At 36.9% G+C, this 13,132-nt stretch overlaps 1 protein-coding gene across 18 annotated transcripts in view; it reads left to right on the plus strand.

The window, feature by feature from the left end:
* Window positions 1-13,132, plus strand: part of DTNB (dystrobrevin beta) — a 189,154-nt gene that overhangs the window by 37,470 nt on the left and 138,552 nt on the right. For all 18 annotated transcript variants that reach the window (XM_074331774.2, XM_074331777.2, XM_074331779.2 and 15 more), the window contains exon 5: window positions 4,644-4,729. In XM_074331774.2, coding sequence (XP_074187875.1) covers window positions 4,644-4,729 — 86 coding nt within the window. The remainder of the gene's footprint in view (window positions 1-4,643; window positions 4,730-13,132) is intronic.

Raw genomic sequence — 13,132 nt, forward strand, 5'->3', positions numbered from 1 at the left:
TCTGAGAGTATTTATCAGGACTAAATGTTGAATTTTTGTCATCTGCATCTATTCAGATGATCATATGGCTTTTCTTGTTTAGTCTGTTAACATGGTAAATTATATTGATTGATTTTCAAATGTTAAATCAGTGTTAATACTCCTGGGATAAAGCCCTCTCGGTTGTGATTTTTACCCTTTTTATATATTGTTATATTTTATTTGCTCACATTTTGTTGAAGATTTTTGTGTCTAAATTCATGAGGGATACTGACTTTTCTTTGTTATAATGTTTTTATGTGTTTTTGATATCAAAATAATGCTTGTTTATTCCCTGGAAGAGTCAGTGTAGAAATGTAATTATTTCTGCATTATAATTCCCCAGTATAGCCTGCTAAATGCAGAGCTTTCTTTTCTGGAAGGCTTAAAAACACAGATTCAGTTTCTATAATGGATATGGGCCTATTCAGGTTATCTGTTTCTTCTTGAGTGACCTTTAGTAGTTAGTGTTTTTCAAGGAGTAGTTTGTGTCTGTCCGGTTCATCCAAGTTGTTGAATTTATGGACATGAAGATTTTTGTAATGTTTTCTTATTTTTTCTGTAATGTGTGTAGAACTTGGTGATATTCTGTTTTTCATTCTTAATATCGATAATTTGTATTTTCCCTGTTTTTTTCTTAGTCTGGGTAGAACTTTATCAATATTATTTATTTATTTGAAGAAGCAGCTTTTGGTTTCATTAATTTTTTTTCTGTTTTCAATTTTATTGATTTCTGCTCTTACTCATTATTTTTTTCCCCTTCTGTTTGTTTTGGGTTTAATTTCCTGGTATTTTCTAGTGTCTTAATTGGAAGCTTAGATTATGACTTGAGAACCTTCTTTTCTAGTATAACCATGTTTAATGTTTATAAAGTGAAAAGTGCTTGCCTTTTCATCACTTTCTGTTGACTGCCTACTTTCTATCCCAGAGACAACCGATGTTATTTTTTCAATATCCTTTCACAGATAGTTTTTACACATATACAAACAAATACAGATACTTCTCGACTTATGAGATTATGTCCCAATAAACCCATCCTAAGTTGAAAATATTGTAGGTCAAGATGCATTTCATACTACACTGTAGAGTACCAGTTGTTTACCCTTGTGATCGTAAGCTTGCCTGGGAGCTGCGACTCACGGCTGCTGTCCAGCATCATGGGAGAATATCATGCCACATGTCACTAGCCTGAGAAAAGACCAAAATTCAAAATTCGACATATGATTTCTACTGAATGAATATTCGCTTTTGCACCATAATAAAGTTGAAAAATTTTAAGTTGAACCATCGTAAGTTGGGGAGTGTCTGTATGTGATAATATTTTTACTCTCTTCTTTTTACCATAATTGCTAGACTGCATTCTAGCAATTATTTTGTTCCATGCCTGGCTTTTTCTTTTTTAACGTAGTAAACTAGCTCAAATATATTTTCTATCTTTCATATATTATTTTTCATTATTTTTTATGAGAGCATGAATAGCCAATCTTCTACTAGTGGACATTTAAGGTGGGGGCCTGGGCCTTGGTATTTTTAATGTTTTTATTCTTTTTGTACATTTTTGTTATGGAAACTTTTGTTATGGAAAATTTTATGCATTTCATTTATATATCTTAAGTGCCTTTTAACCTGTAGGTTTCCCCTTCATCATTTTCCCCCTTAAACTATTAGCTTTGTTCAGTAACGGTAACCTTCACTTTCCCAGGATTCCTTTTTTTAATTTTTTTATTGGGGAATGTTGAGGAACAGTGTGTTTTTCCAGGGCCCATCATCTCTAAGTCGTCCTACAATCTAATTGTGGAGGGCGCAGCTCACTGGCCCATGTGGGAATCGAACTGGCAACCCTGTTCGCGCTCTAACCAACTGAGCCATCTGGCCGCTCCCCAAGATTCATTTTTTAAAACAGTTTTTATCATGAACACATAATGCAATAAACAGATGATGTGTTATGGAAGTGTACACTTGAAACCTATGTAGTTTTGTTGATCATTGTCACTCCCAATAAATCTTAATTAAAAAAAAAAAGTTTTATTGAGAAATAGAAAACAACTGCAGAAAAATACAGAAAATGAAACATGGTTTAAAATGAATTGTTATGAAGCAAATATCCATGTAAGGACTACAGAGGCCAAGAAAGAATGCTGTCAGCACCCCAGAAGCTCATTTCTGTGTTCCGGCCCTCTCTTTTCCCACATGTAATCCGGGTCATGATTTTTATGGGAATCTCTCTTAAGATTGATTTTTACTTTTCCCTGTGGAATTTCCTGGATATTCTTGCAACATGAAATCTGTGTCTGCAAAACAGGTTTTGAGCACATTTACCTTTAAAAATGTCATTAGCTGTACAGCAAATCTTGACTCTTCTGTTGGTGAATACTTCATTCTTGCTGTGCTGGTTTTGGGCACGTTTCTTCTCACTCTGGATGTCGGCAATGTTTTCTTTGGTCGCTTCATCTTTCTGGGCCACTTTACTTCAGGATAGAAGCTGTATCCCTCAGAGTTCTTGGTTATGAGCAGAGAAACTCTCTCTGGCTGATTTATTAAAAGGATGTGGGTCTTATTAAAGACACTCTGAGAGGGTTGGGAAAGTTTAGGCTTGAAGACCCCAGCGCCAAGAACAAAGCTCAGAGTCACACCAAATGGTCTCACAAAGCACGTCTGCCACGAATCTATTGCTGCTTATGCTCCAGACACTTCTGATGCTGGGCTGTGGGCGCTGCCACAGGACTCTGTCTCTGCTGCTTCAGGACACTGCATGTAACTGCTGCCGTCCTTGCCAGGGGATTCTTTGGAGTTCCAACTTCTAAAAGTTATTCCTTTTCTATTGGAAGTCTGTAGGGTGCATCTTATGGGTGGAGCTTGTGCACGCACGTGCCCATGTCTTAGTTTCGAAGAAAGATGGGAAAGCAGATATCTGGGTGTTTTCTTTTCCTTCATTCTTCATTCTTTGGTCTGTTTAAAATGTAGACTCAGCATTTGAATGGTTGGTGACCAAAAAGAAATGTCCACTGTAAAATTTCTATATCAGTCGTATCTTCTGTATCAATCTATTCCTTTTAATACAATCGATGCACTCTATAGCCACCGACGTTGCTCATGTCAGCGTAATGTAAAGGATAGTTGGATATTTGACGTAGGAATATTCCTTATCATTTCCAGGTGCCATATTTTCAGGTACTGTATAAGACGGGGTCAGTATCTGTATTTCTGAAGAGCTATATATTTTTAAAACCCCCATCCTAATTTTAGCTAACTTTGGGGATTCCTATTTTTTTCCCCTTCTTCCACCTCCCAGTCCCATTCCAGTTCAAGCCATTGTTCTCAGTCTAGTTGAGTAGGACACAGCTCCATGGCCCATGCTGGTATTATGAGCCTTGCGCTCTCCCCGGCTGAGGCAGTCGGCGCCAGTCGTCGGTCCAACCACCTGAGCCACTGGGCCGGCCCTGGGGATTCCTATTTTACCTTATGAATAAACTCAATGGATGTTATAGTTAAAAATTGGACTGTAACAAACATTGGCATTTCCTGGCGCTGCTACCATTGAGAACCTCCTGGCTTATAGGCCATTTCCTTTTTTTCAGGTGTGATGTTACTATATATACAAAGAAGCTTTGGAAAAATGGAAGACACTCTCGTAGGACCACTAGTAAATATAAATAGGATGACACTTGCTTTTCAAAACGAAGATAATAATAGTTCTTATTATTGTAAAGGTAGTTTACTAAGTTGCTATGAAACTTTGTAAGTACAAACTGTGTAAAATTAGCACAAAGGCCCCGTGTTAATGTATATACAATGACTTTAAAAACCAGCTAGTGACGTTTGCATCCTCTGTGAAACCAGGGCAGCATTGAGTGGATGGAGCAGTGGGCTTGTGGGTCAGGGGCTTGCTGATACTGTCTTGGATCTGCAGGGGGTGTGCCGCTTTACTTTGGGTAATTCACTGATGTTCTTCTACAGTTCATCTCTCCAAATTCCTAGAAAAAAATTCATAGTACCATCCCTTACCCTTCCTTTTCTCACAATTGTGGTATGGAAAGCTCTGAGGCAGATGTGATTGAGCTTCTTAGAATAAACACATGGTAACATAAAGGTTGTCACAGTAAAAACAAAGATGAATGTCCTATAAAATCTTTATAGCTGTGTGCGTGCACCCAGTTGGTTTAGTACATAACAATCAAGTGTTGTTATTATATAATAGTGTGATGGAAGGACACATTTCGTAATTATTATTCAAAACAGCCTCAGTTTTGAATACTTAAAAATGCCTGAGCTGTGGATGTAATGTCGATTTAATGTCGATGTGGAGCTCAGTCGATAGGAAATTTACTTCTGGTCCATCCATTTGGCCTCTGCCTACACAGCCAGCAGAAATTGCTTTACAGAATGTTTATAAATGTCATTTCCAAATAATTCAAGTTAGTTTTAGCACTATTCACCTAAGCATAGGTGAAGCCTTAATTCTCCTGAGGAAAAAAAAGAAGAAATCCAAGGTTTCTAAAAATCCAAGGTAACATAGTGGCAATAAGGGTGGGGGCCGCTTTACTGGTTGCTTGACATTTAGTGATACATTTGATTCCTTTTGTGGTTCCAGATAGCAATTGTTTCTAATATAATTTATTTTGCAGTGAGGGCCGAGGCAAGTTGACGGTATTTTCAGTTAAAGCTATGTTAGCAACCATGTGTGGTGGAAAAATGCTGGACAAATTGAGATGTAAGTATTTTCGTATTATTTGAAAGATTTTGTTTTCAAATTAGGACTTTGAAAGAGTTATAAATGATTGTTATCAGAATTTTGGATGATGCTATATTGAACCTTTTTTGTTTTTTTACTACCACTGTATCACTCACCTGGCTCAGAGTATGTTAAGTTATGCCACCTACTGTTCAGATGGAAAAGTTAGGTGAATTAATTTGTTTGGTGTTATTTTTTTAAAGCAAGAAAATTGAGGAGCTTCAGAACAGTAACGTTGACATTTAAAAAATCCTTTAAAAAATGTTTCCCATATTATTAGAAATTATGCTTGAAGATGATTATGTTGACTATTTTTGGTTAGAAAATAAATTTGATTACTCTTACCAGGTTTGGTCAAGAATAGCCTTTTTCGTAATATAACTCCATTCTTCGTCAGGTAGTATTTGCTGTGATTAAACTATTTCTTAAAACCATAGAGCCAAGCACAGTTTTTAGAAGTTGACACCCTGTTTTTTTCAGTTATCTTTCTTAATTTTTTTCTGACTATTGGCCATTTTGGCATTTTACTATTTAGTAGATACTATAAAAAGGAGGTTAGATGAAATCAAAGGAGGTGAAATTCACAATTACTTAATTTTTCTGCTTATGATTTTCATTTATTCACTCAATAGATAGTTACTAACTGCCTAAGATATGCCAGGCATTGTGCTAGGTGCTTTACGTATATTTTGTCACTTGAATCCTTACAATTTCTTTGCATAGCAGGTGGTCTTTTCTCCATTTTATAGATGAGTTAACTGAGGGGTGAAGCTGGGATTTCAGCTCAGGCTGTCTAGCTTCAGAGCCCTGTGCTAAGCTCCTTTGTCATACTCCGCTGTGCTCGTCCTGTAATGGGAGAGACACATATGATATAGTACAGTGATCAAAGTACCATAATACAAGTGCCATGGAGTAGGAAACTGGCAGGTTTCAGGGAGGTAAGATTGAAGCTGTAGGTTTTATTGAAGTGTTGAGATACCCTCTGAATTGATTTGTTGAAGAAACTGGGTCATCTGTCCTGTAACATTTCTCATAGGCTGGATTTTGATGATTGTGTCCCCATGATGTTCCTCTGTGCCCTATATTTTTTGGTTTAATTGAAAGATACAGAGGCTTGATTAGATTCAAATACAAGCTTTTGGGCCACGTTACTTCAGAGGTGCATTTGCTTTCTGTGCTTTTTTTAACATGTTACCATGACATTGAAAGTTGGAAAGCTAGATGGCTCACTAGATACAGATTTCGATATTCTAAAGAAAGATCTTAGATAATGTGTTTGGTTAAACTGTTATCCAGTTTGTCTTCATTTCAAAATCAGCTGCTAAGTAAAACAAATTTTTGGTAGTGAAAAAAATCATAGTTTTACTTAAATACTCAGTTCTGAGTTTTTTTCATATGGTAATATTACTCTTTTGGGCTGAAATTTCGTAATTTTTAAAAATTCTAGAATGGTGTTTTTCTGAGGAAGATAATATAATACAGATGCAATTATATTTCATTCAAACACAAAGAAAAAAGTTGGGATTTTGTTTTTTAATGATGATAATAAGAGATAAAGAATATGCATTGCATCTTTATTAGTACTGGGGAAACAAGTATAAAAATAGAAAATCGATTATATAAACGCACATTCCAGATGACTCTGGAGTCTTTAAGTTTCTGTGTTTAAATCTGTTACATTTACATAGAGCTGGTACCTGGCACATAGTGCCAAAGTTTTACCAGATATAAATTGTTGACTGAGTAGTAAAATTACTGCCATTCTCTGTTCTGTTAGTGGAAAAATACAACTTCTAGTGCTACATGAAATATGGAAGGGGTCCAGATAACAGCAGGGTTTTTTTGGGTTGTTTTTTTTTTTATGTGGTTTTTGAACTTCGTGGAGGAACACAAGTGACCAGTATTCAAGTGGCACAAAAGTACACATGTCCAGTCAAATGTGACATGTCAGTGTGCTCAGAATGCCAGGTCATTGCACACTGTGTATGGATTGATGAGATACAAGCCACGCTAGGTCACTCATTACCATGTTTATATTATTCAGAGAGATTTAAAACATGGTTTATTTTCTTCATATTCAAAGTTGCAGTTTCTTTACCATCTGTAGCTCTGCTTCATTATTTTTGTACCATAATTTCCTTGGCTAGAGAATGAGATGTTAAAGATAATAAAATTTTTAGGTATTGAAGCCTGTCTCCCCTTTTAAATTTTAATCATTCAGGGTCGAGACCACTTTAAATGTGGTCTGTACCTCCCATCTTAAACAGAGCTCACTGATCATAACGTAAACGTTTTTTTCATCTCTACGGATGTCATTCTCTGATGACTTAGGGCTAATTGTGAGGCTCTGGGTTGTTTGTCCCATCTCATGTTTTTAAACTGTTGTGCTTTTTCTTAAGTTTTTGTTGTTATAGTTGGTTATAGTGGTGGTGACGGTGATGGTGATGGGGTGTGTGTGTGTGTGTCTATCCTTTATCACTGGTAGATACGATGGTATTATCAGTGTACCAGTCTCTACAAATCTCTTTGCTTCTGATTTACTTTTGATAGGCTACTGACAGAGGAACCATACCAAACTTCTTAGCATTTTATTTAAAGTAAGGACATAAGTGTTTACTCACATACCATGAGAGAAGCACAGGAGCTTTTGTAGTATGACTCGCCGTTTTGGCTCATGTGAGAATCCCTTTTTCCATGGCTTCCTAGTTCTCAGTTCCTGCTTACTTGAAGTGGCTGAATAATTGTGTTGACGGAAGTGAGATATAACACTGTGTTGTAACATTAAATGATATTTGACCGTTTATTCACTTTCTTCTACCTATTTGTTCCATTGTTTATGTTGTTCTTAGTTTCTCCACCTTCCTGCCACTGACTCTGTGTAGTCTCTGTCATTACCTCTGTTAATGTTTCTTTTAAGTAAGGTTTTCTAATTTATGGAATATGCCTTAGTGTTTCTACTTTTCTTCTTCTTATTTTGATCTTTTTGCTTTTTATCTTTTAGATTATTTTCCTATGATTTTCTCCGTTCTCCTTTTTAAAATTTGATACGTATTTTTTGTTTATTTTCTTGTTTTAGTGTCAAGATAACATTTGAAATGACTTCACCGATATTTGTGCTTTTAGTTTGAAATATTTCTTAATTAGATTTTTCAGCTCTCTTTTAAGAGAGTTTCTGTCCCCAGATATCATTCATTTATAGAAATGGTTCACTGTTGTGGGTGACCGTTTGGGACTGTATCCTAGATTTAAAGGTAACTTAGGGTAAGATTCTAAATATAGTACCAAAGATTTAGAATCAGAATACAGACTTCAATTATAAGCATGATCAGAACTCAATAATGTCAGAAACCCAAAGAATAATTCAGAGAACAAAATTTACAGACTGTAAAGCCCATTATCTATTAAATCATACTTAATTCTATGTGATTTCTCTACTTTGTGTAATTCTGCTATTTGTTTTCTAAGAAACTTAATCTCCTCTTATTCAAACCCCATCTGCTAAAAGATAAGAGCAGATGATTCATGCAGTTTATTCTTAAATTCTTTAAAAACCCAGTGCTACCATTTTGAAGGGCAGTCTGACAGTATATAACAGGAAGGTTGTAAAAATATTCAAATCCATTTTGCATTTATCCTGATGAATTAATCAGAGGTATATCCCAAGTTTTATGTACATTTGTTGCAACAATTTTTACAATATATGAAAACTTGAAACAGCTTTAGTGTCCAAAAGTGAGAGCTCAGTTTAATTTTAGGATACCCGCATAATTGAATACAATGCCTTTAAAAATGTTTCAGGTCAAAATAAATGTAAGACAGTTTTAAACAAAAATTTATTATGCACATAGAGAAAGAAAGAATTATACCAAAATGATAACAGGTATTTTCTTGTAGCATAAACATGGTTTTATAGTAATAATCATTTGTATCACTTATGTTTTCGCATGTTTTTAACAGACAACACTTTGAGTAGCTAGAGAAACTATGACTTGTGGTTCTTTCTGTTTTTACCCAGAACTAATAGTTCTGACATTTCAACTGTTTGCTTCCTTGATGTTTCATTAACAGACTGTAGGAGGCCAACCTTTGAAGTTATAAATAAGCAGTTTTACCTGTTCAAAATTTAGCCTCCTGCGCTCTAGCCTTTTAACCACCTGTCAGTGCATATTTATTCTGGCTGCTTTCTGTTAACCATTCCTTCTCTTGATTGGATGGAAGTGACTGTTTAATTTGAATGAGTGATGCCCATGTTTACGTTTCTCATACAACCAAAATGCTTTAGAACTGGAAGCAGATAAGAGCTAAGTCCTGAATCTGCATTTTATGAATAAGAAAAAGCAAAACAAACAAAAACTAAGGGAGACCTGGAGCCTTGTGGAAGGTAGTTGTGGCTGAGTCAGCCCCGGAAGCCCAAGCAGGCTCATTCCCATCCTCCCGCCTCACTCTGACTGAATGAATGATGTCGGGATATTAATGAGTTTAGGAAGAAAATATGTGCTTGGATTTAGTTACCTGTAGGTATTTACTAACATGCAAATGTATATACATGTTCCTGTGGGTTAGGTTGCTCAGTTGGTAGAAAGATGACAGGGAACGAGAGTCGTTTGCCAGGGAAAGCTAACATATAAAGGAAAATGGTTTTCCTTTTGTAGACTTGAGTCTTTATTGTTAACAGCCTGTCATCTTCAAAAGTGTATGGTTGGTCGTGTGGGGGGTGGGGCAAAGGGAGTGGACAGATGGACAGATGCAATGAGTAAAACCAGAGTCATTACCACCAGAAAAAAAAATCGAAATGCACGTGGGGATGGCATAATAGTAGCATTATTTTGCCACTACACAGAGGACAGAATGTTTTTAAAAGCGTGTACACATGTGCATTTAAGGGCTTGATTGTGGGTTTTTCACAAGGAAGAAAGCCTATATTTTTATCTGGAAACAACTGATGGGGAATTAGCATACTTTCTTTCAGAGGTACATAAATAGAGAATTACTGGGAACATTAACCAGTGATCTGGGAAATAATTTAGTCCCTAATGCCAGAAAGGTTTAGGGCTTTAATTAGAGGATGAGCTTAATTTTTTTTTTTTTGGATATTTTTATCAAATTTTATTGTCTCGTTTCTTTTTTTGTTTTTGACATTCAATATTATTTTATATTGGTTTCAGATGCACAGGGCAGTGGTTAGGCATTTATATAATTTATGAAGTGATCCCCCATAAATCTAGTATCCACCTGACACCATACCTAGTTTTTATAACATTATTGACTATATATTGTCTCTTATTTCTTTGGTAAGATATGTTTATCTATGTATATGGTAAGTCACACTAACTTAGATTCGTTGTTATACTGCATTTAAGATAAAAAAAAAATTAGTAGTCATTTTTCAGTATTTTTGTTATATATAAGAGAAGCCTGAGCTAAAAAAAAATACTGTCTTAGTCTGGTAATACAAGAAGTAATGACTTCTAGGGCCGGCCCGATGGCTCAGGCGGTTAGAGCTCCATGCTCCTAACTCCGAAGGCTGCCGGTTCGATTCCCACATGGGCCAGTGGGCTCTTCACCACAAGGTTGCCAGTTCAATTCCTCGAGTCCCGCAAGGGATGGTGGGCTCTGCCCCCTGCAACTAAGATTGAACATGGCACCTTGAGCTGAGCTGCCTCCCAGATGGCTCAGTTGTTGGTTGGAGCGCGGGCTCTCAACCACAAGGTTGCCAGTTCAATTCCTCGACTCCCGCAAGGGATGGTGGGCAACGCCCCCTGCAACTAAAATTGAACACGGCACCTTGAGCTGAGCTGCCGCTGAGCTCCCGGATGGCTCAGTTGGTTGGAGCCTGTCCTCTCAACCACAACGGTTGCCGGTTCGACTCCCGCAAGGGATGGTGGGCTGTGCCCCCTGCAACTAGCAACGGCAACTGGACTTGGAACTGAGCTGCGCCCTCCACAACTAAGACTGCAAGAACAACAACTTGAAGCTGAACAGAACCCTCCACAACTAAGACTGAAAGGACAACAATTTGACCATTGTTCCCCAATAAAATCCTGTTCCCCTTCCCCAATAAAATCTTTAAAAAAAAAAAAAAAAAAAAAAAAAAGAAGTAATGACTTCTAAATTAAGTAATTATTTAACTATGTCTTCAATTTGGGGGTCTAGCAGTATTTCTCGTATTAAAAGCAACTAACCAACCAACCAACCAACCAACATGTTGCTACTTATTCTTTTACTATTGTAATGTGGGCCTCTTAAGTTTTTTTTCCCTTGAATTAAAAAAAAGTTTTTTTTACTACTTTGCATCTATCATATGACATAGTAACTAAATGTAACTGAAAATAATACTTTATTGAGTGGGGAAGTTTAGTCATTTCACTACCCAATCACTTCCTTTTATTGCTCTGAGTGAGGTGTGGATTTGTTGCTGTGGGTGTATTCACATGTTTTTGTGATATATGCGTATTTATAGAGTTGGTAGCTCAAGTCTCTGGTCTTGGATATTTCTACCATTAATGGCCACAAGTTAATAACTTGCTGTTTTTTCAGGAACACATTGAGTGGCAACAGAAAACTTGACTAACGGTGGCTTAAAACTATTGGGATTTTTTTTTTCTCTTGTCAAAATAGTCCACAGGCTGGTAAGTTCAAAGTTAGTACCATGACTCAGGGACGTCATCAAAGACTTGGGTCCCTCTGGTCTTCCTACTCTGCCACAGGGCTTTTCTCCTTAGGATCAGATGTGACTGCTCTACGCTGAGCCTTGTGTCCTCATTCCAAGCAGAAGGAAGAAAGCGATGCCCCTATCAGGAAAGCAAAGCCTTTTCAAAAATCCACTCCAGAGTTACAATGTGTGAAAGAGGCTGTGAAGTCATTTTTTAAGTGGAGCACATTGCCATTGTAAACACAATCGGGGTTCCGCTGGTGAGTGAGAACAGGAAAGTAGATGCTGAGCAGTAGGCACCTTGCAATGTCTGCCACATCCCATGTGGACCCTTTGTTTCCATTCAGGTTTAATAGATGATTATTTCCCTCATTATAAGAGTATCAGCCAGCTATGTAAAAATTAAGTCACTATGCTCTTCCCTCCCTCAGAGGGCCTGTTATTCACATAATCGGTAAGATCTTCAAAGATCTGTATCTGCAGTTTCGAACCGTGGCCCAATATTCTAACTGCTTGCAGGATAGTTCCACTTGGAAATTTGCTGATTAGTTGAAATACAGTTATGTTCAAAGCTAAGTATAATTATCTTCAGTATGTTTATTTCACTCAAGGTTGTCTGCATTTTCCCAAGCTAGAAACGTAGAAGAATCCTAACTTTTTTTTTTTTAATTGGGGAATATTGGGGAACAGTGTGCTTTTCCAGGGCCCGTCAGCTCCAAGTCGTTGTCCTTCAATCTAGCCGGGGAGGGTGTAGCTCAGCTCCAAGTCCAGTCGCCGTTCCCAATCCTAGTTGCAGGGGGTGCCGCCTACCATCCCACATGGGACTCAAACCGACAACCCTGTTGTCAAGAGCCCACACCCTAACCAACTGAGCCATCTAGCTGCCCTGAATCCTAACTTTTTAAATTCCTGTATTCCCTAATCTAGCTTACCATCAACTGCAGTTTCCTGCGTTGAAATGTCTTGGACTTGACCCTGCTCCAATACTGTCACTACTGTAATCCAGACTCTCACTTCTTCATTTATTTATTATTTACAAGTTTTTGTAGCTGATGTCTCCAATCCTATTCCTCTCCTGTTCGTTCTGCCAGTCATTAACAGTCTAATTTTCTTTCAGTCTAATTTTCTTGAAACCTAGCTTTCTAAATATTTCTTCCCTACTTAACGGCTTGTAAACGAATCCAAATTGCTTTCCTCATTTAAAGTTTTCATTCATAACTTGCTTTTCTTATTTAATCTTTATTTACCTTTATTTTTCAATATAAATAGTTTATCCTAGAATGTTCTCTTCAATGCGCTGTTTCCTGCTTATTATGATCAGTAACAGATACACTCTGTCATAGAGACTTTTCTCGATCTCTTTGCCAGATGGTCCCCAAACACCCATTCCCATCCTGTGTTGACCTCATCATTCTAAATCCTATCTTTCAAGGCCTATCCTCTAAATTCCTTTTTTGACGTTCCTGCCCATGTGTTTTGGTATCTATTCTAAACTGTATTTTGAAGAAGTGTGATATAATGGAATTTTAAACCCAGATAAGTGTGGGTTTAAAATTTGATATAGACACTAACTTTTTTACCTTAAGCAAGTTAACCTTAGTGAGTTTCCTTAGCTATAAATTTTAAAAAATTATGTGCATACACATGTGTGCACAGACACATACACATCTTTTTCTGAAAGTAAAATGAGGTAATGTTTAGTAAAATATAGTAGCACTTAGTATTTAGGG

The sequence above is a fragment of the Rhinolophus sinicus genome, chromosome 2 (genome assembly GCF_057876585.1).
Source record: "Rhinolophus sinicus isolate RSI-liver-muscle chromosome 2, RSI-T2T, whole genome shotgun sequence".
NCBI lineage: Eukaryota > Metazoa > Chordata > Mammalia > Chiroptera > Rhinolophidae > Rhinolophus > Rhinolophus sinicus.